At 45.3% G+C, this 27,568-nt stretch overlaps 1 protein-coding gene across 5 annotated transcripts in view; it reads left to right on the top strand.

Annotated features, from left to right (window-relative positions):
* The window catches only part of LOC147894173 (uncharacterized protein At3g49140-like), a 49,231-nt gene that overhangs the window by 15,851 nt on the left and 5,812 nt on the right, over nt 1-27,568 (top strand). For all 5 annotated transcript variants that reach the window (XR_015542099.1, XR_015542098.1, XR_015542097.1 and 2 more), the window contains exons 3-9: nt 620-866; nt 1,124-1,217; nt 2,845-2,912; nt 3,052-3,177; nt 5,946-6,086; nt 21,720-21,900; nt 22,216-22,562. Coding sequence is in view for 2 of the 5 variants with exons in the window: in XM_087384717.1 (XP_087240843.1) it covers nt 620-866; nt 1,124-1,217; nt 2,845-2,912; nt 3,052-3,177; nt 5,946-6,086; nt 21,720-21,900; nt 22,216-22,562 (1,204 nt within the window). In the remaining 3 variants the exon portion in view is untranslated. The remainder of the gene's footprint in view (nt 1-619; nt 867-1,123; nt 1,218-2,844; nt 2,913-3,051; nt 3,178-5,945; nt 6,087-21,719; nt 21,901-22,215; nt 22,563-27,568) is intronic.

Genomic DNA, 27,568 nt, shown 5'->3' with positions numbered 1-27,568 from the left:
AAGGGCTATGAAGACCCTAGAACTTTGCCCTTTGTGGCATGTAACTATAATTTAGTTAGTGGTTTTGACAAGTGGCATGTTGCCAAATGAATGAGCTTTGAGCTCCCTTGTAAAATCCTTCACGTTTGAATTTCTTGTAACACAGCTCTATGCTGAACTCCTTGTACTCAGAATTTCTCAATTAATAAAATCCTTTGGGGGGGTCCAGCCCCACGATTTGTCCTGGGCCCTAGTGTGCTATGTGTTGAGAGAGAGAGAGAGAGAGAGAGAGAGAGAGAGAGAGAGAATCTGTGTAAGAGTGATAGCGCAGAGTCCTCCCCTCCTTTGTCTTGGTTGCTCAATATCTTCTTTGTCTGCACATGATCACGAACAATCACGCACCCATGCATTCATGCTTTGTAAACTTTCAGTCCCTATGATGGAGTAAACTGCTGACCAGCTTGTAGAGACATCAGTGTGCTCAGTCTTATTCTATTGGCTTTGATTTTTTCTGTCAGAACACTCTAAAAGTTGGCATAGTGGATGACCACGACTCACTAATTGTGGAATAGCTTCTAGAGTATACTGTTGTATGCAGCTACATGCTTTGTAATCGTGAAGTCTTGCAATATGCCTGCAGCTTCAATGACAGACATTCATTTGGAGCTGTGCTGGGAAGCTCTTCATATTTTCACAAAAGACAAGGATGGAATACAGAAATGCGAGTTGCTGCAGACTATCCTGACTCAAAACCTGATGCTTCATCTTTCTTGGGCGATTTGGGCTACCATCCTCTTGAGGAGATTTCTAGTTTTGAAAAGAAGAAGAACATTGAGCATACAGATCGAAGGTTGACAGATGTTGAACTTGCTCGCACTCTTGCAGAGGTCCAATTCTTGTAACCTGAATTGCTATTATTTTCTGATGGAATTTATATTGATTTTGATAATTTGTTCACAAAGGGTTTTGGTTCCAAGTCATGTGGCACTCCACGTATTCCACTCTTATGGCCATATTATGCACAACTGACCAGAGTAAAAGGAAAAAAGAAGAGAAAATTTAAGTTTCTTTTCTATAAGTCACTGCGGTCTATGGCATCAAGTGTTAGCTATCACTGATCTGGATGTTACTTGAAATGGTTCAGGTTAATCAGAATGCTATCATCTATGCGTCAATAATAGAAGATGAAGATCATGTCTTTGGAACAGAGGTGCCTTACCTTGTTGATGAGCATGGAGGTTAGTTTGATCCTCGACATGAGTTTGTTGTGCTCATGTGCCGGGTGTGTCATCTGTAAAACTCTATTGTAATGCATTTATGTGGTCATACATAGCAATTGTCATCAAATGTTCTTTACGAATGCATCACTAGCAGCATCTTTAAAGGTTTTACGTAATACTTCAAGATCAATCTGTTTCTTTTGCGTTTCTTTTGCTCAGCAATTTACTTAAGCAAGGGTTTAAGTATCTCGGTTAGGCTATAAGGGCCATTAGGAAGGCTGGTTTTTGACATAGAACTCAGGTTCAGGTCACAATGTGTGTCGCTCACAGCTTGTTTTCTGAGCTTGCAAATGGAATACTACCCTAGCTTCTTTATGGGCTGGCTGGCCAGCGAGTTGCCATAAGGGGTCTCTTCCGTGTCTTTTATGGGGTTCTTTTAGTTGGTGCATCTTTAGATAAGGTTTTAGTACTCTTTTCTTGCCTTTGGCTGCCACAGTTTAAGGAGCTAGCGATGAGCCTAAGATTTGGGATGCAGGGCATTATATGCATTTTATTACTTTTCTGTCTGCAGAGATTTTTTAAATAGTTGCTACCATCACTGTTCTTAGCGTTTAATAATCCCCTCTAGAAAGGCCTGTCAATTAAAGAAAAAAACTTAATGAAACTAATCACTTGGTTTCTCAAAATGTGTGATTTCCTTGCAAGAGTTATTTTCTTAGGTACCTTTGGAACCTGAGAGTGTTCTAGATTAAAGGAAAATATAATTAGAAGAATTGCTGAATGCAAAGTTTTGTTGGAAGATGATTCTACTTGGAACGTGGGCATAGTCTTAATAAAGGTTCTCAACTTCATGGGGGGGGGGGGGGGGATGTCACATGCCCTGCTAATTAACCTGGGTAGCTTACACCTAATCAAGGTTAGATTGGACCTCGGATAGGTAATAATCAAATGTTGGAAAAGAGCCTAGTTAGGGTTAGCCTGGCTTGTCATAGCACAGGGCTGGGGCTTTATAAAGAAGGACCAGGCAGGTAGAAGGGGCTAATGATCATTGAATGTGGAGAGGACTTTGTAGCCCCAAGGATTGTGGTTATGGTTACAATTAACGAGTGTGTCTTGGTGGCATGGGATGCCAAAGCTTTTTGTAACTGCTATGTGCATGTGAGACATTATGTGTCCTGGCTTGGGTGAGCTTAAACTTGCTCCATGGTGGGGTGGTGAGTCTGATTTTAGAACTTTAGGGGTGTGTCATCTCCGGGATGGATGGGGGTCTAGTAACATGCCACCCTCCTAGGCGGTTGGGGGGGGGGGGGCGGGGTTTGCCACCCCATTACTATTTCTGACAGTTACTTAAAGTATCACCAAGGTCCAAGTACAAGTGATCATGCTATAGTGCTGCTAAAAAAAATTGCAGGGTGCTGGGAGTTTCACCACATCCTGTTTATTCGTTATAATCATTTCCTCAACATTACATCGTTGTTCCTGATGAACCTACCATTTTGACAGTTATACACTGAAAGGTCTTGAAGATGTGATGAAAGGAAAGAATTTACCAAGTTGACTTACTTTCCTTATTACAACCTTCTTCAGACAAAGGTGGAATTATATGCTGGAAGTTTGTTATCTAATTTGTCAATTGGCATGCCAGATTTCTACTTCCAGATTGATGATGACAGCGAGTTTTTAACAACACTCAACAGTGCGGGCAGTTATATGGTATGAGATAAACTCGTTTGACTTTCAATGCAATTAGAGGTTTGTTCAAACATTTTCATGATTTTTAGATGTTTTTGCAGTGGCTTTGGTTTTTCAAGGTTAGTTGAGTTATGTATATAATACGTGGCTATGTTTGTAGAATGTTGCAATTGGTTATCGGAGTATAGAGGACTGGGTCATGGAACAACAAGAAGTCGATGAAGGAACCATACCAGAGGATTCTGACGATAGTAGCAGTGATGAAGGCTCTGAGGAGGATGAAGAGGTAGGTCTGTGGATAAAACCAATCAAAAGGACGAGTAGGAGAATATGTATGCGGTTGCTTGCAAGTATTGAAGCATTGTCTACTGTACTTTTCATGATCTGTATCTCCAAAAGATACCAAGTTTTATCCCTGTAAGTTAAGCAAGCTTTTTGTTTTTTTTATTATACGAGGATTGAGGATGTGAAAGGAACCTACCTAAAAGCTCGAAGCACCCATGCATTATATGTGCCAGCAAGTGTGAGAAGGAATGTCTGGCCATAGCCATTTAGTTGCCCCTGTACTTGTGACTGCTCAGAATGAGATGGGATACTTGACTAGGGTGATAAGGAAGCAGTCTGTTCAGGGCCCAGAGAGGATCACACTTCATAGTTTGATTTCGTTGAAGGATGTTGAAGGGAAATTTTTCTTAGTATATGAATCATGAATGTTGTGTCGTTTGTGGACAATTCTGTTCATCTCTTCCTATTATGGTGTATATCAGCGACATGGATTATATTTATTTAGAACTGTGACATGGACTTGCAGCTGGTTGGTTTAATATGTAGCTCTTTGCAGTCGTGCCATGTATGGTCTCCAGTGGGAGCTGCTATATTTTAAATACGGAATGTGATAAGGTGAATGTGCAACAGAATAAAATTTCCTTTAGAAGCTACAACCACCAACACTAAAACATGCAGATAGGTCTAACTGTCGTTTAGAAGGATCGTACTTTCAGACAGGATCCAAATTCTTATCGAAAAGGAACATTGTAGCTCTAGGTCTCCCAGAAACTCAACCTTATATCCTGCTGCAGGGCTCCCTGATCCTCCTGAGAGTGCAGCAAGACAGCCCTTCAGCCCTCATGTGAATTGCCCCCTCGATTTTGCAGGGAGATGGGAAGCTTATGAACAGCATGCAGTTCTCAGAAATATGCAGCTATGGTGAGCTAGCTTTCAAAGACATGTATAGAGGAGTGTGCTATTCTATTAGCAGTTCAGTGGGACATCAAATTGCTTAGGTCTATTCAACACTATGATGTCTCATACTCATAATGGAAAGCGAGGGAATGGGGGCTGAAATCACAACTTTACTATAGAGGGCTGCACCCCCATTTTTATGGTTCAAGCTTCATATCGGGAATGGATGCTCAAATCAAGACTAGACAATACAGGGGTGCACCCCCATTTTTATGGTTATATTGGGAATGAACGCCCAACTCACAACTATACAATAGAGGGGTGCACCCACAATTTAATGGTTTCAGCTTCATATCGGGAACTATACAATAGAGGGGCGCACCCACAATTTTATGGTTTCAGCTTCATATCGGGAATGGACACTTTTGTAATTGCACTCTCCTGTGTTTTCTTCCATTGAGTTATGCACACATTCGCTTATAGTTGTGCTCATTTTTTTTAAAATGGGTATCTATAAACTGAGAGTCTTTGGGTCTAGGCTTGAAGTCTCTGATTAGTGCCTTCCCGTCTCTATAGATAGCCCATTTCCTTCCTTCCGAGTCTCATTTACTTTACCCAAATCTGCACTTTTGCCTTGAGCTGAGTCGGGGTGAGCTCCTCCGAGACCAAATCCTGGTGCCTTTCAGCTTTTTAGTTTGCTTGAGGATCTTGCCCTTACCATTGAGTACTACTCGTGCTTGTTCCCCCTGTGAAGGTCCATCATAATCTGATCAACTGGCATATCATTGGAGTGTGTTCAACTAGCTACTATTATCATTAATCTAGATTAGCCACTGATCTCAATCAATCCATGTACAGATCTGTAGCATTGGATATTTACATCATACACACCAGTAGATGCATGGATTTCTTACAATGAGCTCGTTTGGATCCACGGGTGGGCTCGTGTCTTACTACTGGGGTGTTTTTAAGACCTAAACACATTTTTCTTGATATGTAAATGAGCCACTTTGACGTCCTCGCTTTTGGCTTCCAAGGATGTTGGGAGATCAAGAAGGTAGAACTTGCATCATTGGAGCTTCATGTACTTGAGTTAAGTCTTGGGGTGAAAATGGCTTTTTTCTTGGCACTACTACGGAAATTACCTTGGCCTCCTCACCTATGTGATCTTTTGTTTACTCAGTTTTTACCTGCTGAGCTGCACATACTTTCTGTTTAGGCCAGGGGTCTTCTATTTCTGTATGTCGGTTTTTTCTGAAGCCCGGATATGTGCACGTGGTAAGGCTAAATCCTTTTCCCTTGAATGGTGCACTTCATGCTACCTGAGTTAAGTTTTAGGCTGAAAATAGCTGTTTACTTGACGCTAGTATGTAAATACTTTGGCCTCCTCACCTATGTCATCTTTTGTTTTCTCAGTTTTCAAATGCAAAAAATGTATGTCTTCTTAGCTGCACATGCTTTTTGTTTAGGCCAAGGGTCTGCTATCTCTGTATGTGGATTTTTTCTGAAGCCATTCTACAGGATATGAGCACGTGGTAGAAATTGAGCACGAAGAAAATCGTGTCTTTGGGTATGAGAGCAATTGGCCTGCTGATTTGCTCAAAGGCTACAGAGCATGCATTTTGGACAATGCCTGGGGAAGTTATAGTTTGAAGCTTGGCAATCAAGCGAATTGTGTGAATTTGGCCGTTACATGTGTAAACCTTTATCTTAATATTCATTGCAAGCATCTACACAAGCATTGTTGTAAGGTTTGGCTCCATTTGAGAGTGTTTTAGTGTGAAGGAAGCTTTCATTGAGGGTAATACATATTCTTTGTGCTTTATATCCTGGTAACTCATGTCTGCATTTCTAACTAAATATGGGGAACAGGGTTTTGCCTCTTTTGCATTAGAAGATGTCATTGTTTTTGAGGAGCTGGAGGAAGACTCTTCAGAATCTGTGGGAGATTGGAGTGGGCTTGACACTCTTCAACACATCCATCCCCTAGACTTTGCAGAGAATATAGCTGAGGTATGTGATACGTCTTTTTTTTCTTGAACCCCAGGGTTTTCCTTGCAAAGTACTTCAAGTTGTGAATGCGGGTCACAGTATTACGATAGTAAATCTTGACATCTTTTCTAGGTCAATATTGAAAGCACCTTTTGATTGGTTTGACTGGGCTCTTGTCAACAAAGCAGAATGGTCGAATTTTTTCTTTTTGTAGACTTCAAGGCTGCAGTTTGAGGTGTTTCCTCTTGTCCCCTTAGAGTTAATTAGAAGCAATCTATGTGGGTACATGATTTTGAAATTCTGGAAAAAAGGTTTAAGCCTATTATTACTCTCTAAGCATTTTTGCTTAGAAGCTTCTTTGAGAAAGACTAAAATGAAATCAAACAGTCTTCACAAGAAGTTGTAGCTTGAATGAAGCGAATGTGGACTACTTTTTGATTAATCTTCTCCTTTAGTGCTAGCCTTTATCACGGTTGAGTCCGCCCTTCACCTCCGGAGTGCCGACAGAAACTAAGTACGAAGACCTTTGAATAAATGGATGTTCAAGTATGTGTGGGGTGTGGATGTGTATGTGTGAGAGCATATTTTTATACTATGGTCTACACCCACTGTTGGGCGCTGATGACGTCAGTGGGGATGTCATAGTAGCTAGTCCTTGCTATGTGTGATGGAGTTTATGGTTTTCAATCTTATGAGTGCTTAGTGACTATCGTGAGATTGAAACTGCACTATGTTGTGTTTTTAGAAGATGAGTTTGAGACATTAGTGGGGATGTCATAGTAGCTAGTCCCTGCTATGTGTGATGGAGTTTATGGTTTTCAATCTTATGAGTGCTTAGTGACTATCGTGAGATTGAAACTGCACTATGTTGTGTTTTTAGAAGAGGGACTGTTCCTCGATTCATTAGGTATATATGTGTGGGTGTTTTGATTTGTATGTGTGAGAGTCTACAACTATTGGGCGCTGATGACATTAGTGGGGATGTCATAGTAGCTAGTCCCTACTATGCGTGGTGGAGTTTATGGTTTTTAACGTTGTGAGTGACTGTCACGATTGAAATTGCACTATGCGTTGTGTGTTTAGAGGATGAGTTTGGGCATGTTCTTGGATTCATGTAGGTATATGATTTTGCCGTATAAGCGGACATGCAAATTTCACCTTGTGAAGTTTTCGTCCATGTTGCAGCTTGCTGATATTAGCTTGCTGATATTGTAGTCTCACTTGCAGCATTCTCACATACACAATGGGAGAATATACACAAAGGTGGAGGCTGAAAATAGTTTTCCTCTTCTTAGTTGTGAAAGCCAAAAGAACTCTAAAAGAATAGGTGAATCCTATATGTGGGTCTCAAACCAAACTCAGCTAACTAAGGTAGCATACTAACTGAGCCACTAACTAGAGTACATAAAGATAGCTGTCATTCAGCTATTATTCATGGGCGGTGTATTAACCGTATCTGCAGCGAACAAGTCGGTGACATAAATGCACTACGGTCACCTTGGCATATCACGAGTAGAGCTCAATATCTCAACACCTTCACACCTCGCTATTCATCCCTCGGTAGCATGTCTTCTCTGATCTAAGAACACCCTTTATTTTTTTTGAAAAGAAGAAGGGCTAATTATATTACTTCGAGACAAGGCATACAAGAGACTCAACAGCAATGCTGGAGCACAGGGATAACTCCCACCTGCGAAACTACAAGCCACACAGGGCCAAGCAAAAAACTGTTGCAAAATGCTGTCAAAACAAAAAACCCTAGTCTGGGTCTTCTGAAAACCAGTAAACCGTGAAACCAAAAAAGCTACGGATCCCTGATGAAGTGAATCCTGGAAGTACTAGAAAGCCTTCGAGACAGTGAATCATCAACTGATATGACTCCTCTGAGTCAACATCCAACAATCGAGGCCGACCATTAATCCCTGATGAAGTGAATCCTGGAGATACTCGTAATCCAAGCATGTATGGATCCCTCCTCCGCTGAGCTCCCGTCCATCGTGCCCGCCCGAGGGTGCCAATAGGAAGAGACCTGCCAGCATGAGCAACCACCACCTGGTGGGGGGCGAGTCCGCACTCCAGTAGCCCGCTCCACGCACCTGCAGGCCTCAACCCACATGGGGAGCCTCCTGGTACGACAAGAAGAAGTAGAGCCAAAGGAGAAGGGATCCCTGAGGAAGGAGTCGAGGGCCGCCGCCCTGTGGAAAAAGAATCTTCGAGAAAAGCTCTGAGTCTTGAGAAGCTTGGAGATTCAATCAAAAAAAGGGTCCCTCCTCCGCTGAGCTCCCCTCCATCGAGCCCGCCCGAGGGCACCAACAAGAAAAGACCCGCCTGCATGAGCAACCACCGCCTGGCGGGGGGCGAGTCCGCACTCCAGTAGCCCGCTCCACGCATCTGCAGGCCTCAACCCAGTTGGGGTGCCTCCTGGTACAACAAGAAAGAGTAGAGCCCCAAGAGAAGGGATCAAGTCCAGCAGCCCGGCGGATAGAGCCAAGAGCCGCCGCCCTGTGGGAAGAAGGTCTTCGAGACAGTGAACCATCAACTGATATGACTCCTCTGAGTCAACATCCAGCAATCGAGGCCGACCATGACCAAGGTGCCAACCACGATCAAGAACCCCTGCTAGGAGGAAAGCAGTGAAGCCACGTCGAGGTAGCAAGGTTCCACGAGCCGGTGTAGCTCCGAGATCGGAAGCGCCAGGATCCCTGTTGTCGAGCTTGACCATCAAGAAGAGCTCTTGACCACCATGGGAGCAGGCATCTCGCATCTCTATCTCCTTGAGCTCGAGGTAGTACCAAATCTTTCCTCGACAAAAGGTCCCGAGCACACACGTCGCTTCCTGAAAGATGTACCTGTTGCTGCGATGAAGGTGCAGGTGATGCAAGCCGCTGGGGCGGAGGAGCAGGCTACAGCCAACAATGCTCCCCTCCGAGGAGATGCAATGCCCCAAGCCACGGGTGGCACGAGAAAGCAACTTGCACCTACAAGCCCTACGCGAACGAAGCATGCCCCAACAAGAGGGCAAAGGGTGCAGACCACCCAACCCGCCACTGGCCAGCTTTGCCGCTAGAGGTGAACCCACCATCACACGATCGAGGTTGCTCAAGCGAGGTCTACGGAGGCCCAGGCGAGGGAGGTTTCGCTGAACTCCAGCCGTTGCTGCCATCAGATCGAAGAGGGGTGCGAGGCGAGGTGGAGGAGGGCGAGGGAGGGGAAGTGGAGGAAGACGGGGGGGGAGGGGGGTGAAGCGGCGCGCAGGCAGCGAGGGGCCGTGGGCGACGGGGCTGCAGCAGCAGGGAGGCGGGAAGGTCGCGACTCTAGAATGCTTCTCTAATACTCACTCTAAGAACACCCTTTAGCTTCAGATGGACTTGTCAAGGTAGACCCCCTTGAGGGAGAGACATTGGGTGACCCAGAGAGTGCCACGGGATGTGCGCTCTAGGTTTTGGACGCGGTTGTGGTCCAGCTTGTGGCCAAGGGATATCTCTTACTTCTTCTGGCTGGCCGCCCACGGAGGCTTGACCATCGGCCGTGGTTGGAGCAGATGCGAGTGGAGGGATAGTGCCATTGTTGCTCCGATGGTGTCCTGGAGACTATCCCGCAATGCCTGTGGAGCTGTCCTAGAGTAGCGAGGCTCTGGATGGGAGCCCTCAGGATGACACGTATGCCGAGTCTTCATAGAGACTACACGTGGGGGATGGTGGCTTGGTTGACAGAGGGAGGACCCGCGTTTTAGATTGATGAGATCTCCCTAGCCTACTGGATACAGGGTCAGAGCATCCAGAGGATTGCACTCCACGAGGCAGTCCCCCTTAGCAGCCTAGCTCCTCCTCCTAGGGAGGATTTGGGAGGTGGTAGCCAGCATCACGGCTTGGAACATTTGGGTGGCTCGCTGCAGTCTTGTGATGGGTGAGCACCCGGTTCCACCCTCGGCTACCCTAGTTGCCATCTGGCAGGATATCATTTACACTCTACGGTCCACCTGGGAGCGTGGGACTCCAGGCTCCAGGGCGACTATGGAGAGGCGTACTCGTTTCTGCAAGGCTTGGCTTGCAGGGGTTTTCTACATCTTCACTCCGCGAGGGATTCACTGGCTGTATAGTCCCCCCACTTGGCTGTTAGCCCCAGTTCCAGAGATCCCCTAGGCAGTGAGCTGGGTTTCTTTGGAACAGGCCGGTTTCTTTCTTTCATCCTTTGCCGGTTTTTTCCATACTCAGCACCTTCGGGGCTGCTGTCTTGTATGAAATCTTTCAAGCATCAATAGAAGGTTCCTTTCTTTGAAAAAAATAATAAGATAAAATAAAATAAAATAAGGGGCTGACTTATGTAGTCCCCCTTCTTAATCCTGTTTTACCACCAATTTCCCCTCTTTTTCCCCACCTATTTCCCACCTATTTCCCTGCTATTACCCATCTTCATTACAGCCATCCCTCCCCAAGAAATTTTGCCCTCAAAATTTTATATGCGGGCTGTTAAATAGGTGCAGCAAACAGCAAATAATAATCAGCCCGGTAGGACATTATGAATCCTGGAGGTCCTTGGTAGCTCCAACTCATACGCCACCTCGCCAACTTTGCAGATGATCCTGTAGAGACCGTAATACTTGTGAGCAAGCTTTGTGTTGGTGTTACCTTTCAGCGAGGCATAACGGTTCTTATGGAGGCATAAATGCACATAATCCCCTTCTTCAAAAGATAGATACCTCCTATGTTCATCTGCATACTTCTTCTGCTTGGCTTGGGTATCCTGCATATTCTTTTTAGCCAATTGCAGAAGGGCATCCATACTCTCCAAGTCATTTCTTGCTTGCTGATTTTTCACAGCCTTGTCTACAACTAAAGATGGCATACCCACAGTGCATCCATACATAGCCTCGAATGGGCTCATGCCAATAGAGATGTGCTTGGTACTGTTGTAACAAAATTCAGCAAGTGCCAACCACTTATCCCAAGACTTCTGTGTGTCATGACAGAAATGCCTCAAATACTCCTCCAACCATTTGTTCACCCTTTCTGACTGTCCATCCGTCTCAGGGTGGTAAGTAGTGCTAGGTGTAAATAAATCCTGCCAAAAGTGACCCATAAATTTTGCATCTCTGTCGTTGACAATCTCTCGAGGGAAGCCATGATGCTTAAAAACATGCTCGATGAACTGCCAAGCAACCTGTGATGCTGAATAACGGGTCTTAGTGGGTATGAAATGGGCCTGCTTTGTCATTCTGTCAACCACCACAAAAATGCTATCCCATCCTCGCTCTATGGAAGGCAACCCTGTGATGAAATCCATAGCAATGTGAGTCCATTTGCCTTTTGGAATAGGTAATGACTGCAAGAGACCCGCGGGTAACCGGCTGTCCACTTTATTCTGCTGGTAGGGCAAACATTCATTGACAAATTTAACTACATCCCGCCACAAGCCATCCTAGATAAAGCTTTGTTTTACCTTTTTCATAAGTCTTAGTAATACGTGCATGTCCTGCCATAGGAGATGAGTGTATTTCTTGTAAGACCAGCAGTCTTTGAATCTGGCACCAAATAAATTCTGTCCTTGCACCACAACAGCCCATTATGCAGCTTAAATTCAGCATGCCCCTGGCTGGATGGCCTCTGTAACTCCACAAATATGGAAGCTGCCTTAGAATCCTGCATGTATTCTTCATGAATACCATGAATCCACTCTTGGTAGATGGTAGAAATGGCGGACAAACTGCAATGCAGCCCACATACGGGATAAGGCATCTGCAACCACGTTTTCTTTCACTTTCCTGTACTCAATGTCGAAATCATAAGATTGAACCTTCGCTGGCCACCTCTTCTGCTTCATTGACAAGTCGGGCTGCCGTAAGGAAATACCTGAGTGTCCTATGATCTGTCTTAAGCTTGATTTTGCTACCGTACAGGTAGTGGTGCCACTTTTCGAAAGCATGGAGGATAGCCAACATCTCTTGATCATACACATGATAATCAACTTCCTTGGCATCCAATTTCCTACTTTCAAAAGCAATTACCCCGTGTTCTTGCCTTAGCACAGCCCCTAATCCTTTGCCACTTGCATCTGCCTCCACAATGAAAGTACGTGGAAAATCAGGGCATACCAACACATGAGCATGAGTGAGGGCGAATTTCAGGTCTTCAAAGCTGCGCTGTGCATGTGTAGACCACATAAAAGCATCCTTCTTCAAAAGGTTTGTCAGAGGGGCTGCCCTCTTGGCAAACTTGCGAATAAAGTGCCTGTAGAAGGAAGCAGGACCTAGAAATCCCCTCAACTGAGTAGGGTTGCGTGGCTGCGGCCAATCATCAATGCATTTCACCTTTGCAGGATCCACTCGAATGCCATCCTTGCTCACAATGTGACCAAGATACTCAACCTCTTGTGCCATAAAAGTTCATTTGCTGGCTTTAGCATAAAGCTGATGCAACCTCAAAATTTCCAGCAGTTGCTTGACATGTCTGATGTGCTCCTGCTTATCCTTGCTGTAAATGAGGATGTCATAAAAAAATACCAGCACATATTTGAAAAGGAGAGGCTGCAAAATCTTGTTCATGAGTGCATGGAAGGTAGATGGTGCATTGGTCAATCCAAAGGCATCACCTTGAACTCATACAGTCCCCTCTCTGTGCGAAAGGCTGTCTTGTGCTCATCCCCAGCTTTCATTCTACTCTGATGATAGCGGGACCTCAAATCAATCTTAGTGGAAAAACTGAGCACCCTTGAGTTCATCCAATAGGTCATCTATCCTGGGGATTGGAAACCTGTTCTTGATGGTGACCTTATTTAAGTCTCTATAGTCAATGCACATACGGTAAGAACTGTCCTCCTTCTTCACCAGGACCACAGGGGATGCAAAAGGAGAAGTGCTATGAGTGATGAAACTCTTCTGAAGTAAGTCCCTCACTTGAGTTGCCACTTCCTCCCGTTCTACCTTAGAGAGTTGGTATGGGGCCTTATTGATTGGCTTACTGCCAGGTTCTAGGACTATGGCATGATCTACATCTCTTCTGGGAGGCAACTGTGATGGCAAATCAGCAAACACATCTGCAAACTCTGAGAGCAATTTCTGCATATCACAATCATCAACACGGGGAGTGCCACCCTCCTTAGTTACTGACACATTTAATGCATATATGGCGTTGCCCATCTTGAGCTCTCTGGCCAACCGCCTTGCTGAAATGACCTGCAATTTAGGAGCTGCAATACCATGCAATGTAATTGATCCATCCCTGTGGACAAAGCTGAGTGTTAAGGCATTGAAATCCATGCTGATTTTGCCCAGTGATTGCAACCAATCACAGCTCAGGACAACATCTATTGGGCCCATGTCAAGTGCCAAGAGATCACCTGCAAATGTATAGTCATCAGAGAACTTAATCCTTGCATCTTATGCTGTCCATTGGCCACTTCTACTCTCAGCCCATGGTCTATCTCAGTAGCAATCAGTCCCACCCTCTGTAAGGTCTTGCAGTTAACAAAACTATGGCTGCTACCCGCTGTCCACCAACACATGCACAATCCTGCCATTAATCATGCCTTCCTGCACTTGCATGTAACCTAGTTGGTAGTGTGCCAACTCTATCTGAAGCCGTCCAGCCATCAAGCCACACATGGCCCCCATCTGGTGTCCAAACCAGGACCTACTGGATAACTGAGCTACTCAAATGCCTTCTCCTCATATGGGGGGCTTACAAGTAGAGTTAGTTGGTTCCCGCAGTCGACGGGGTGGGTTCCGAGGTGGACGTGGAGGCAGAGGTACCAACTTTCGCTGGCCCATCATGTGCTATAGATCCTGGGGCATCAAACAATTCCTCGTCATCTGAGAGGCCAATGATCATGCTGAGCTTGGCAGTATCATTGTTGCGCGTCTTGCACACATTCTTGTGCTCAGGAGTCCATTTCTTGCCACATTTAAAACATAAGTTGGCCTTCTTTCTGCTGTCCATTATTGCCCGTGTATGCTGTTTTATCTTAGCCTGCTAATTTCCAGCAGTAGGCTTGCCTCCAGGCTTGGCATTAGGATACCTGTTTTCTTGTCAGTCCACTCAGCAAACTTATGTTTGACTCAGCGTCATACCCCGTAGCATGTGAGCTGCCCATGGCATTTTTGTGCTTGCCAGCATATTTAGGTTTGAATACTTCGGCAAGCTGAGCTGTGCTCTCAATTGTTTGAGGGTTATGTGCCTTCACATCTGCAGCGAGAGAAGAACTTAACCCATGGATGAAATGGAGCAGTTTGTACTTTTCAGATACGTCCTGTACAAATAGGGAAAGCCTCCAAAAGCGTTGCAAGTACTCGTGGACCGTACCGGTCTGTGACAAGGCATAAAATTCAGTCAAGTATTGATCCAATACAAGTGGAGATACAAATGTAGTGACCATCAATTCTTTGAAACCCCTCCAAGTGGTTGGTCTCTGAGGCGAATCTCTCATGTATTGCCACCATGTGTGAGCATAGTCCTGCATATGCATACCTGCAAAAATGATGCGCTCCTCCTCAGACTTGGGGTAGAAGCGGAAATAGTCTTCTAGCTTCGTGAGCCACTCCTCCAACTCATTGGGAGTGCGAGTGTCCTCTTTAAACTTATGCATTGTGAGTTTGTCCTTGATATCCTTGGCTGCATAATTCTTGTGTGTGTAACCTCTAGAAGTCCAGGCATTATCACGCGCGAGGTTCACATAATCGGAGAAGGGCATCTCAAGTTTGATGGCGTCAGGTAGGGCCTTGTATGAACGCAAAGAATTTGCCAACATGTCATCAAAAGTGGCTTGCTGCCTACCACCAACCCCCTGTTGCATAGAAGCTGCTGCCATCCGATGCACTAGTTGCGTCTGGCTATTTGTGCTCGCTGGCGGAGTAATAAGTGCATGAACGTTGGGCTGTAGCGAGCTCCAGGCATACTCGCTGGTGGGGTGAAAGGAGCACTAGCCGGATGCACACCAACGGGTCGGCCCAAAAGTGACAGCTCAGCTTGCGTAGATGCAGAAAGTTGAGAGCCAAACAATGCCCTGACATCCTGCAAGAAGGTGCTCTGTGGCACAAAAAATGCATCATTTAAGTCCAGATAATCCCCAAGTTGGGGTACATGCAATGGTCCAGAAGACGTATGCTCATAGGCACGACGGGCATCTGCCATAAAACCCCTGCGTGGAGCATATAAAACATCTTGACTGTTTGAATGGTGCCCGTGCTGGGGTGCGGCTTGCTTACCCTTATCTTGCATAGCAATGGCAGATGTGATCTGCTGACCCATCTGCTGTCCCATCTGGATAAGAGCCATATCTTGCATAGCCATGGCTGTGGTAAGTTGCTGGCTGAACTCCTGTCCTATCTGGCGGAAAGCATCTAAAAACTGCGTCTGCGTTGCTTGCACTTCTCGGGATGTAGGAGAGAGAGGATGACCGGAAGGAACCTCTGCACCACCAGTGGATGCAACCACTGTGGCAGGCACTTGCTCATACTGAGCAATCTCATCAGTGTCATGCAATATATCACGAGGGGCATGCTTCGGTGCCATGGTGATTGGCCCTGGAGAGAGGAGTTGGAATGTAGGCAATGAGGAATGGATTGCAAAACCCTGCGTAATGAGCACTTGAGATAGTGTGTGGAAAAACACGAAAATGTCGATGGAAAGGCTCAGAAGAAAGGTCGTCGAAGAAGCTTTGAAATGGGGCTTGAATGAGCCAAAATAGGGATGTGGAGAGCCCCTAAAATAGGCTGAAAATTTTTGAGTTTTTGCTTTTTTTTAAAACACCTAGGATAGTTAGGACAGCCCTAACCTAAGACCTCTGGAATAATTAGGACAGGTAGTTAGTCTGACCTAACCTAACCATGATTGAACCTAACCTTGGTTAGGTTGACCTTCTAAGCTACCCCAATCTAGCTAATCTAAGTTCACCTAACTAACTAAGGCTAACTGACTAGACCAAACCTAACAACCTAACCTTCCTACTAACCCCCTGTTGAACTAACCTAGGAAGACTTGCAAGACTAAGGTTTGTTGGACAGGTGTAGTGTCTGCATGGCGTAGGCGAGGTGGCGGCGACAAGCGCTGGCGCATGCGTGGCGACGGAGGCGTGGCGACGGGGGACTAGGGATAGGAGTCGTGGGTACGTGAGGCAAGATCGTCACGGTTGAAGGAGATCTCGACTGGCACCATCACGCAACCAGCAAACGGGCAGGCTCACGGTGATCACACAGCAGGAGCGGTGACGGCCGGAAATGGACAGAAACGATAAGATAGAGACGGATCTGGCTGGTTAAACGGACAGCTTGCTTCCGATTGGTTGGGCATCGGGAAGGACGAGGAAGGGGCAGTTGATTTGGGATGTTGATTCGCCTCACTGTTTGTTTGGTTCCTGCTAGGCCTCCGTTGCAGGTATCACAAAGTCCCTCGTAAGGGTCGCGGATCTAGCGCATGCTTCCTAGTCAGCCGTTAGTCGCACTGTAGTAAGGTGCTTGCTTGCTTTTGCTCTCATTGTGGTACAAGCTCACGTAGTTCACGATTGATTGGTTGTGCCACGTTGTGCGCTGCAAACGATTGATGTTTGCTGGTTGAGTTGCTAGTGGTGAGCTAGGATTTGGCGTTGACGCTAGTGTGTTGTTGGAGTTGGGAAGGAAGATGAAAGAGGGGAGCTCTGATACCAATGTAGAGAAGGGGGAAGGGGCAGATTTGGAGATGGGGAGACAATAGCAGAAGGATGGGAGGAGAGGAGAGGAGAAGGGGAAGGAGAGAGGAAGAGAGAGAAGGATGAGGGGTAGAGAGATAGGGGGAGCGAGGAGAGAGAGAGTGTTAGCATATTTTTATACTATGGTCTACACCCACCGTTGGGCGCTGATGACGTCAGTGGGGATGTCATAGTAGCTAGTCCCTGCTATGCATGATGGAGTTTATGGTTTTCAACCTTGTGAGTAATTATCATGAGATTGAAACTGCACTATGTTGTGTTTTTAGAGGATGAGTTTGGGAATGTTCTTGGATTCATCTAGGTATAGGAGCGAGGAGAGAGAGAGTGTTAGCATAGTGCATTAAGGAGGAAGGGAGAGTAGATAGGATTAGATGTCACATCAAAAAGGTACCATACAAATCATAAGGGGCTGACTTATATAGTCCCCCTTCATAATCCTATCTTACCACCAATTTCCCTTCTTTTTCCCCACCTATTTCCCACCTAATTCTGTGCTATTTCCCACCTTCATTATAGAGTCTGCCCTTCACCTCCGGAGTGCCACGAAGACCGTTATATAAATTGATGCTCAAGAATGTGTGGATGTGTCGATTTGTATGTTTGAGAGCATATGTTTATGCTATGGTCTACACCAATTGTTGGGTGCTAATAACGTCAGTGGATGACAACATCTCTTGGAGGGTACTCTTACTTTGTCACCTTTGTGGATGACTTTACCAAGCATACTTGGGTTACCCTTTGAAATCCAAGTCTGATGTCTTTACTTGTTTCAAGCATTTCCTTGCAGTGGCTGAAATGAGAGCAGCCGCAGGCTCTCGACCCTCCGCATTGATGGTCGTGAATTTGCAGTTTTTTTAGTGGGGCATTATACATCGGGGCACAGTGCCATACATTTCACATAGAATGGAGTTGCAGAGTGGAAGAATCGGACTTTGATGGGAAGGCCGTAAGAATCGTACTTTGATGGGAAGGCCAGAAGAATCGGACTTTGATGGGAAGGCCAGGTGCATGCTTAAGGGTAAGTCTTTGCCCAACAAGATTAGTACAAGGAGAGACATAACTGGCAAATCTGGAGTGCCATGGTGGACTGCAACATGCCGGATCTGCCACGTGTCTGTGCGGAACTGTACATGGCAGCTAGGAGAAGGTTTGCGCAGTGAACCAGCCAAGACACGCTGTGATGATGTGGTGCTGACGTCAGCATCTGTATGGAGGAACTGTATGGACGTAGAGCAGGCCTCCAGGAGCTGGAACAGAGCCTGAAACAATGTTGAACAGCATCAGCAAAGAGGTGCCTTGTTTTGGACAGGTTTGGGCCACATGTGGGCCCTGGATCAGGTCGGGTTAGGGCTGGAGGAGCTTGGGCCAGTGGCCAGCCCGCCACGTGACTAGGCAGGGCCAGCCATCCCTCAGGTTGTGTGCTCCCACCAGGCTGGTTCTACAGACCAGCCAGTCGGCCTTCTATGGCTGATTGGATTGATTGAAAGGCCTGGGTAGGTCATCCAGTTTAGGGGGCATCCAGCTCCCTATAAAAGGAGGCCATTGGGGCCTGATTCCACAACCACCAGAGCAGTAAAAAGCAGCAGCAGATCAGCAGCAATATGGCCTACTCCAGGAGGTCTAGAGCAGACTGGAGCTGCAGACAAAGTTTGGTAGGGCTGCACGCCTAGGGTAACAGGGCAGCAAGGTGGGGGGATCACGCACAAGGTGACTAAGTCTACAGAAGCTCGACGAGGAGCATGCGGCCTTATGTTTCTAGAAGTGCCACGGGGGTAGTAGGAAGGCACTTTTTGGGGTAAGGATTCACCTCCCCATGTTAGCATCTCTGGTACTAGCCCTGGTGTGTCTGGAGCGTAAAATGCCCAGCAGATTGGAGCAGCAGATCAGCAGCAATATGGCCTACTCCAGGTCTAGAGCAGACTGAAGAGCTGCAGACAAAGTTTGGTCGGGCTGCATGCCTAGGGTGACAGGGCAGCAAGGTGGGGTGATCAGGCACAAGGTGACTAAGTCTACAGAAGCTTGATGAGGAGCATGCGACCTTAGGTTTCTAGAAGTGCCACGGAGGTAGTAGGACGACACTTTTTGGGGTTAGGATTCACCTTCCCATGTTAGCATCTGTGCTACTAGCCCTGGTGTGTCTGGAGCGTTCCCATTAGCTAGCTTTTTCAGGCCGTTTTCCATGTCCCCTGTTATGATTCCATTTTTTGCTTTGATAGTATAGTTGTCATTGATATTTTCGTCCCCGTCTCTTTCATAGAGGCTTTTGACAAATGGTATCACCTCTCTTGGGTTTCTTGCCGTGTAGTCTCTGGGATTTTGTTTCAGCTCAAATGCCAAAAAACACATAGGGGGGTGAGGGTTTGGTGGGACAGCATGCTACATAAGAATGTCGTGGGAAAAAACAACAAAAGTTGTAAAAGAGGTCCCACACAAACAATACATGTGGCTGGCGGGGAAATCACTCATATGGGAATGCAACTCCTCACAATATGTATGCAAAGGACATGATTAATTACATCAAGATTGAGGATGAGTCTCGAGTCAGACAAAAAGCAATGTCTATAGGCATCATAGGAACAAGCAATGCTGTGAATAAACCAGAAAATTACTGTACATCCCACGCTAAGAATGGACTACAAAAAAAGTGCATTAAAAAAAAAAGAGATGTATGCTTGTTCCCTTCCTTTTTTGCTTGTCTGATTTTTCCAACTCCTTGAGATTTTGGTCATATTAACTCTGTGTAAGGTCCTCATTAATCCAGATGGAGTGTCGCTTCAAAGTGATGCTTGTGGTTAAATAGTTTCAGGTGGGATTGGGTTTGTAGTTTGAGGTGGGATTGAGTGTCTTGAAACTTCTTGAGTATTTGCCTCGGCTTTTTCTCCTTTCCCACCCATCGTGAAGGCTTCTTGCCATTCAGTGGATGATATGTGCATTGTTTTTTGGAAAACGTGGGTGAGAACTTTCTCTATGTCCTCATCCTCATTCTCCTCTATTCCCACAATCCAAATATCGAGAGCTTTTTCCTTTTGTTCTTGCTGCTTTTTCACTGTGAAGGCTATTTCATCCAATTTGTTCTTGACCAGATCATCAAGAGTATTGATGATGTCCTGTTTTGATGACTCTGGTGGAGTTTGCATTTGACGTTTCTCCTTCAGCACGATCTGCCCAAGCATATGTTCCATGCTATTGAGTTTGGCATATTTTCTTTTCCATTTCCATCAGTTTCTGGTGTATCTCATTCATTTCTTGCATTTTTCTGGATTCTTGCATGAGTGCTGTGCTTTCATTCTGCAATTGTATCATAGACTCATAAATTTGCCTTCTTGTTGACGTGTAGAACTTGTCATATGGTGACATATTACTTCCAGGTATTTTCTTTGGGGTAAACATCATTCCCCTGGGGGTAAACATCATATCTTTTCTGCCCCTTTTTCTGCAGCTCCGAATGTCAGTGGCTTTTTTGCTAGATTCTTTTTTGCCTTCAGGTACTTTATCTCATATTCAATAGATGTTTGGCATCTTCCACATTTGTTGTGCGTTTACATGAGAGATTTATTAATGTTTGTTGAAGGCAAAAAAAACCCTATGAGACCATAGAAAATTGAATTCACATAGAAACACACTCGCTAGGGGGGAAAAGGGGGGTGTCTATCACACCTGTTGGACAGTGGAAACTACTGATGATAAAATGAAGAAAACTAAGATGAACATAAATGAAAGGAAGCTCTAAGCGAGGCCTTTGTCATGTCAGATCCTGTCTTGCATCAGCCATTTGTAGTCTACGCTCGGTGTAGATCCAACTAGGGTCCCATAAAAAAGTCCCAGTGCCTTTGGAACATATCCAGATCTATTGCTGACATCCTCAGCTCCTCTCCGTGAGTGGGAGGCAGCCTGGCAATCGATATGCTACAATGAAAGTACCTGGAATGGATGTGCACCCAGGGCTAGTGAGGCTTGTGTCTAGTCCCTTGTTGACCTGTTGTGACATGCTCAGCTCCTCCATTAGGTGTACTCGTGGGTAGTGTGAGGCAGCCCGGCATCGAGATGCTACAACGATAGTACTTGGAAGGGGTGGGCGCCGACTGCTGGCAAGGGTTGTGTCTAGTCCCTTGTTGATCTGATGTGCATGAAAGTCAAGGTCTTGTTCCCAGTATCTTCGAGTCCCATATCTCCATCTCCTGATGTCTAGACCCGTGGCCCATGGCAGTCTCATGAGCCTAGATTTGAGTCGGGTGACCTCATGTATGAAGAGTGTAGAGAATCTTCAAATATCATGTTTGGCGTATCAATATGCTCTAAACATTCATGGACCAATACAACATTCATTTACAATTTCATCGTATTGTTTTCCGGTGCTCTCCTTGACCTTTGCATTGACGACAGTGCAAGATTATTTGAGTTTTCTACTTTTGTACATTAATTGTCCCGTAATCTCTTTTTATCCTAGTGGTTGGAATTCCATTTTTTCATGCTTTGTACTATCATAAACAATTGACTCCTTCATCTCTAAGGACACTGAAAACTCTACTGTTCATGCTCAATACATGAGTTTACAAGATGTATTTTTAAAGATACGTACGTATTTATCATAATTGAAGCAAGATAACGTTGGATGAAACAAAGGGAGGGGGGAAAATACTTTCAAGCAATCTGCATGCATTCTTATCCGATGAATGCCTGCATGAGGGAGATATTTTAGACAAGGAATTATTACTCATCATTCACCTTCTTGTCATACATGTATTTCAAAGTAATGGAATGCATACAAAATAATCTTCATTTGATATAGTCATTATCGACAGCCATGCATAAATGTTGTGGCAAGATTATAGTGCTGTAATGCTCTTGTAGTGGGAGTCCAGTCCAATCTTTGGTGAAATGCATGATTTAATTAAAGTACAAGCATCATGAAGTTGAAATTCATTTGCTGTTTTTGTAAGCCATTTTACATTTTCAATGTTTTCACAAATGTTCAAGGCGGCGCTAGCTGATCACGTGGAGAAGATCGAAAAGCCTTCAAAGAGCCTCAGAATTGTTGGAGAGGTGCATCGTGTAAACGAGGATGAAGAGGACTATGTACAGCGGTTATGGTTTCATAGATTTGATGGGGAAAGAGAGGATGATGAAGATGGTGAACAACTCACAGAACATGTAGAAGGTGCGTTAATGTGTGTGCTTAAGTTTTCTGTAAGAGTTGTGAGTAATATGACACTTCTGTCAATTGTAACTTTGATGTCAAGCGACTTGCCTATGATCATTGTGAGCTAGTTGTGGGTTGCCCATGATCATTGTGGGCTAATTCACTACTCTTTCCTGTTGTTTCAATTTAATTCCAGATTATCTGCTTAGCGTAAACCTAATCAAGATCTTGCTAACAGCAAATTGTAGTATTTGGTTAAAATAGCTGTTGTTGGCTTGTTACAATTAATCAACAGTTTAAGACAAGTGTCTAACTCTGCTGACTGCATATCAGAGCAACAGGAGAGTTTATCTCTTAGCAGAACCTCCAGCTCAAGGATGCAGAATACTTGCATTAATTTGACAGAAGAGAAATCTGATGAAAATGATGATATGGCACGCTCAAGTTCTGATTCAAGCAGAAGTGATTTATTTCGGGAATCAGATGTAGGAATAGAGAAGGCAGGTGAGAAGATGGATGAAGGCGATCGCTTACTTTCACCCAGGGAAGAGACTGCAAGCTTGGAAGGAGGGGGAGAAAATGAGCAACTAGTCGAATCAGCTGATTTTACTGACATTGGAAGCTCATTCTATAAGCTTGATATACAAAGCATCCACATTGTTTCCAGATTTGGAGCCCAGGTAACATTTGTCTTGCTCATTTGAGTGCATTTGTTATGCCATATCAATGATTTTTGCAGTACTGTGATGTGTGTTATTTTGGCCTTAGATGGTGTATAAGGGGCCAACGCGGATGCATCAGCTCATGTTTGATCTTCCTTTTATATTTTTTCCCCCTTTCGACCTGTAATGGCATGATTCAATAATAGAAATCACATGGGTGCAAAATACTCTTAGATGTCTTGTTCAAAGTTCTGCAATGCACAGGAAGCCACCGTTTAGTGAGGTATTGGTATCCTGTCATATTTCAACCTGGGAAGTGAATGTGGACCCAAATTATTTTGTCTACGTGATGCTTGTATTGCACAAGGGCAAGGTTTTAGTTTCTTAAAAGAAAGAATTAAAGATGATGACAAAAAATTGAGAGGGTGCAAGAAGCAAGACGCAAGGGAGGAATTGGGCATGCCAAAGAATTTGAGATGGGTCCAAACAATAGTTGGGTAGTAAAAATGCATTAATAATTTATTCAAGTCTCTTGATATGTTTCTGAATATCTAGTCATCCAGTTTCCTTATTGCTGCAAGGAACCTCTGCTGTTCGTGCACATTGAAGATTCTTCCTTTCGTTGACATCAAGACACTATAGATGGTTGCTATGAGGTTGCATGCACATGTATCATAGAGACATTTTTTTGGATGAAGTTTAACTTAACGTGCGGTGTATTTTTTAAATTTTGGAGGTTCTAAATATTTTGCTAGATCAATGGAGATGCCTTATACAAAGGTGTATACACCAAAGGCTCTATGTCAATGTTTAAATATGACGGGCAAAGCTTCTTGGCCTTCTACAAGGTTGAAGGTGCAGCCATCCCATGAAGGCATTTGAACAACTAAGCCTGTGACCAATGAATTGACACTAACAAACTATCCCCGAAGCATTGGAGTTACCCATAGCTTAGGTGGTGCGTCCGAGCTCAATTGCACCTTAAGTAGTCCCTATTACTATTTTTAGTAAACAGAGAGTAATGGACCAAATTCATGTTGAAGAACTCGGAAAGCTAACACTTCATTCCAAAGAAGCATCCAAAGGCGGTATTTCTATAATGGTTTTTAAGAAAGATCAAAGTTCTTCAAGGAAGAGCCCCTGAGGAAAGGTGGGGCACACACGCAAGGTTTGGTGGGCTATGGAAGCACTCAAGGACAACTGAGACACATGTCCTCTATTCATGAACCTGAGAGACACAAGGTTTGGTGGGCTACAGAAGCCCTCAAGGAGAACTGAGACACATGTCCTCTATTCACGAACCTGAGAGACCAATGGGTGGTCCCTTCGTCCACTTCAACCCCCTCTCTTTCTACAAAAAGACCCCATGGGCCCCGCTTTGATGGATTCCATCCTTTCCAAAATCCCATGCCTAATTCCCTGCTTCTCTCTGCCGTGGTCTCCTCCTGCCTATCTTCTCCCTCTCAGTTCCCTCCTCAGTTCTGCTTCCCTTCTTGGCCGTTCAGCAGAACATTCCAGAAATTCGGCCCTTCACTGCTCCATAACACTCCCTGGAGCTGCTGCTGTCAGATTCCAGATTTCCCCCTCTGTCACCTGCGCCTTTCACGACTTCTTCACCCCTTTATGCCCCCAAATTGCCTCTGTCACTGCAGTGTCTGTTCCCATACATCTGCAGATGCACAGTTCGTGGGTACCTGTGTATGAGTTGTACTTTGGTTCATCAATACACAATGCTAATTTCCTTGTCAAACCCCACAGCATGAAGGAATCTTGCTGAACTGAACAGAGAAGAAAGCAACTTCCCTCTGTGAGGATTTTTCTGAGCGTGTGCTGGGCTTGGAATTCTCATTGCTGCTCTACTTGAAAACATCTGTCTGTGGACCTGAGGAATTCAGACATCTGTGGATGCAATTCTGTGGTATAAAACGTACAGGTACGTTGCTTGCTTAGGGCCAGCTCTACTTCGCGAATCGCAGCAGAAGATGAACCCAGAGATCTCGAAACACTTAATGCGGAACACAACACATTCCATGTGCTCATTGAGAGAACACTTTAGATATGGAGAGAGTACACACAGATATTCATCCAAACGAAATCACATGAAAAGATTAATGTCCAAGTAAAAAATAGAGCCAGATACTGTGACAACAATGCCAGCAAACAAGCGTTGAGGTAAGCCACTAAGAACAGGCTCGGCTGTTGATCCTTCTGCTGTAGACCTCTCCTAGATCACCACGTGTCCTCAACGGACTTCAGTTGCTGCTGTAGGTGAGTCTACTACTTCTCTTCCTGTGCACCACGATCTGGATCTTCTACAATGAGGTAGATCTGCCCCTTTGTGTACTCCTGGACTGTCCAAAGACTCCCGAACGGTGAGAAATTCCTCTGCAGCACACAAATACTCTCCTATGCTCTCCAACAGTCTGTAGACACAAGCATTCTCCTATGCTCTCCAACAGTCTGCTGGTCTGCACCAAGGAGGACGCTGTCTTGCCCACAGACTGACTGAAAGACTGCCTACCCAAGTGGGCCCTTTTATAAAGCTGGAAGGTCCCAGAGACTTGTGTGACCTGCTCACAGATTGGCTGACTGGTCTGTGAGCTAAACCAACTGCCCATAGATTGGGCCGACCCAGTCTCATGTACAAGTCGTAAGTGAGTGCTTTCACACATGAGAGTCTTTGGTTGTTTGGCATTATGCACATCTACCCTCTCAGTTGAGGCACAAGCCGGAGGACAAGCAATAAAATGTATATTTATTGGCTAAAGCTCACAAAGTAAAAGTACAGATTGTATCAGCCTAGCACTGGGAAAGTTATTGTCAGTAGAGATGTGAGCAAGCAACTTTGACTTGGCTAGACTGTAAAAAATAGCCTTTTGTAAATGCCTCAGATGTATTTGATTGCTGCCTCTCTTTCAGCCTGGCATGGATTCATTCAGCAGTTGCAGGGTTCAAATCCCACAGCTGCAAGCAGTTCTCCACCTTAGATTGATGCCCATGCTCAGCTGGATAGGCCTCAGCATGATGATAATGCTATTGAGCAGGCAATTACCGAGGGAAGGTCTGTCATTAGACAGCACAACAGTCCCAAGGTGGCTCTTGGATACCCTTAAGGAGAGCAAGCAGGCTGAACCTTTGGCTACTCGCACTCGACGTGTGCAACGTCATATGCATGGTCATTTTTTGGATGTAGCATTGATTGCCACGACCCGTAATGAGGAGCCTTTATGCCATAAGGATGCATGTGACGGCAAAGAGTGGATGGATGCTAGGAAGGCGAGATTGGATTCCATTCACCAAAATGGTACAAGGGAGTTGCATCTTGGTAAGCGTACCATCGGCACAAAGTGGGTCTACAAGTTGAAGGAGAAAGCTGATGGGAGCGTAGACCACTACAAAGCCTGCATTGTTGCCAAGGGCTATGCTCAGTTGTTGGAATATGGTTGGTCACCTCCCCACTTGTGAGCCCCCAAATGAGGAGAGCGGGGGGGGGGGGTGAACCATAGGGTGACAAGGCTTCCACATGGGCAGGATCTAGACTGCCATGTGGGCAGCCTATACACACGAGTGGTTGCAACATGGCGACATAAGGTGGGGCCTGCAAGAGGTGCTGCAGGACAGGCAGGGATGGTGGCCTTGGATGGCCAGTCACCTGGCCAAAGAAGTACCCAAGGGTGGGGCCCAATATGGGCTGTCCTTGGGGCCTGGAAGCAGCTCAAGAGGGCCAGTTAAGGGCCCCCTTATATGGGGCAGGAGAGGTAGCCAACCGGGCCGACCTGCAGTTAGGGCTGCTAGTTGGCTGGCAGTCTGCAGAAATTGGCCCAGGGGGGTCGGTACATATCCCCCTGCTGGTCGGTATTTTTGGACGTCCTAGAGCCCTATAGAAGGAGGGGCATTTGGCCCCATTTACTTATCACTTGGAGCAGCACTCCAAGAGCAAGAAGGTGCAGCAGGAGGATCAATCCTTGGGCCTATAGACAGGAGGTGAAGGTGACCTATAGAGGGCTGCAGACGTAGCTCAAGGAGCTAACCACCTAGACCAAGTTTACGGACAGCAAGGTGGAAGAGATACTTTAGACGGAGAGTCTACATAAGCTCAGTGGAGCACGCGGGCTCAGAGATCTAGAGTTGCTAGGCATATTGTGGGAGAACCTTTTGGTATCGTATCTTGTGCAGTTTGTGGACGGACCGAAATATATGAGTTGCTTCTATATTGTCTGTGAGCACATTCTATTTGCTAGTCTGCACACACATGAATGGTTGTGAAGTACACAGGAGGTGAAGGTGACCTACGGAGGGCTGCAGACTTAGCTCAAGGAACTGCCCACCTAGGCTGAGTTTACGGACAGCAAGGTGGAAGGGATACTTTGGACGGAGAGTCCACATAAGCTTAGTGGAGCACGCGGGCTCAGGGATCTAGAGTTGCCAGGCATATAGTGGGAGAACCTTTTGGTATTGTATCTTGTCCAGTTTGTGGACGGACGGAAATATACAAGAGTTGCTTCTTTATTGTCTTTGAGCACAGTCTATTTGCTAGTCTGCACACACATGAATGGTTGTGAAGTACACACATGTTGATGAAGCTTGATTCCATAGCGAAACACTTCCGTGTGTAATCCCTGAGCTCATGAGAATTAGATTTGTGTTTTTCTCAAATCCCTTCAAGTAGATTTGGTTCCAATCCAACAATTCTCTTCCAATATGCATCATCTAGGGCCATGGGAGGGGATCGTGCTGTTGTCTAGGTATCCACTTAAGCCCTTTTATATTAAAGGATTACATTCTTTCAATACTGAATCATTCTTTATCCTCCACCTCTAAGTGGGTGGGGTTTTTTGGGATTGATTAAGAAGATACCTTCCTGCTTTAGATGTATAAAAAAATGCTACTTATTAAACCAATTGATTAAGAAGGTACGTTTCTCAGATAAAATAACTGACACAACCCTACCAGACAAGAAGTTGTGCAAATTTTAGCGCTATTAATGCATTGGCATGAACAACCAATATTTCACTCATAGCAAA

The sequence above is a fragment of the Dipteris shenzhenensis genome, chromosome 14 (genome assembly GCF_047967505.1).
Source record: "Dipteris shenzhenensis isolate YYH24624 ecotype China chromosome 14, Dip_SZ_1.0, whole genome shotgun sequence".
Taxonomy (NCBI): Eukaryota; Viridiplantae; Streptophyta; class Polypodiopsida; order Gleicheniales; family Dipteridaceae; genus Dipteris; species Dipteris shenzhenensis.
Note: the sequence above shows the minus strand (reverse complement) of the source record. Positions and strands in the feature narration are given on the sequence as shown.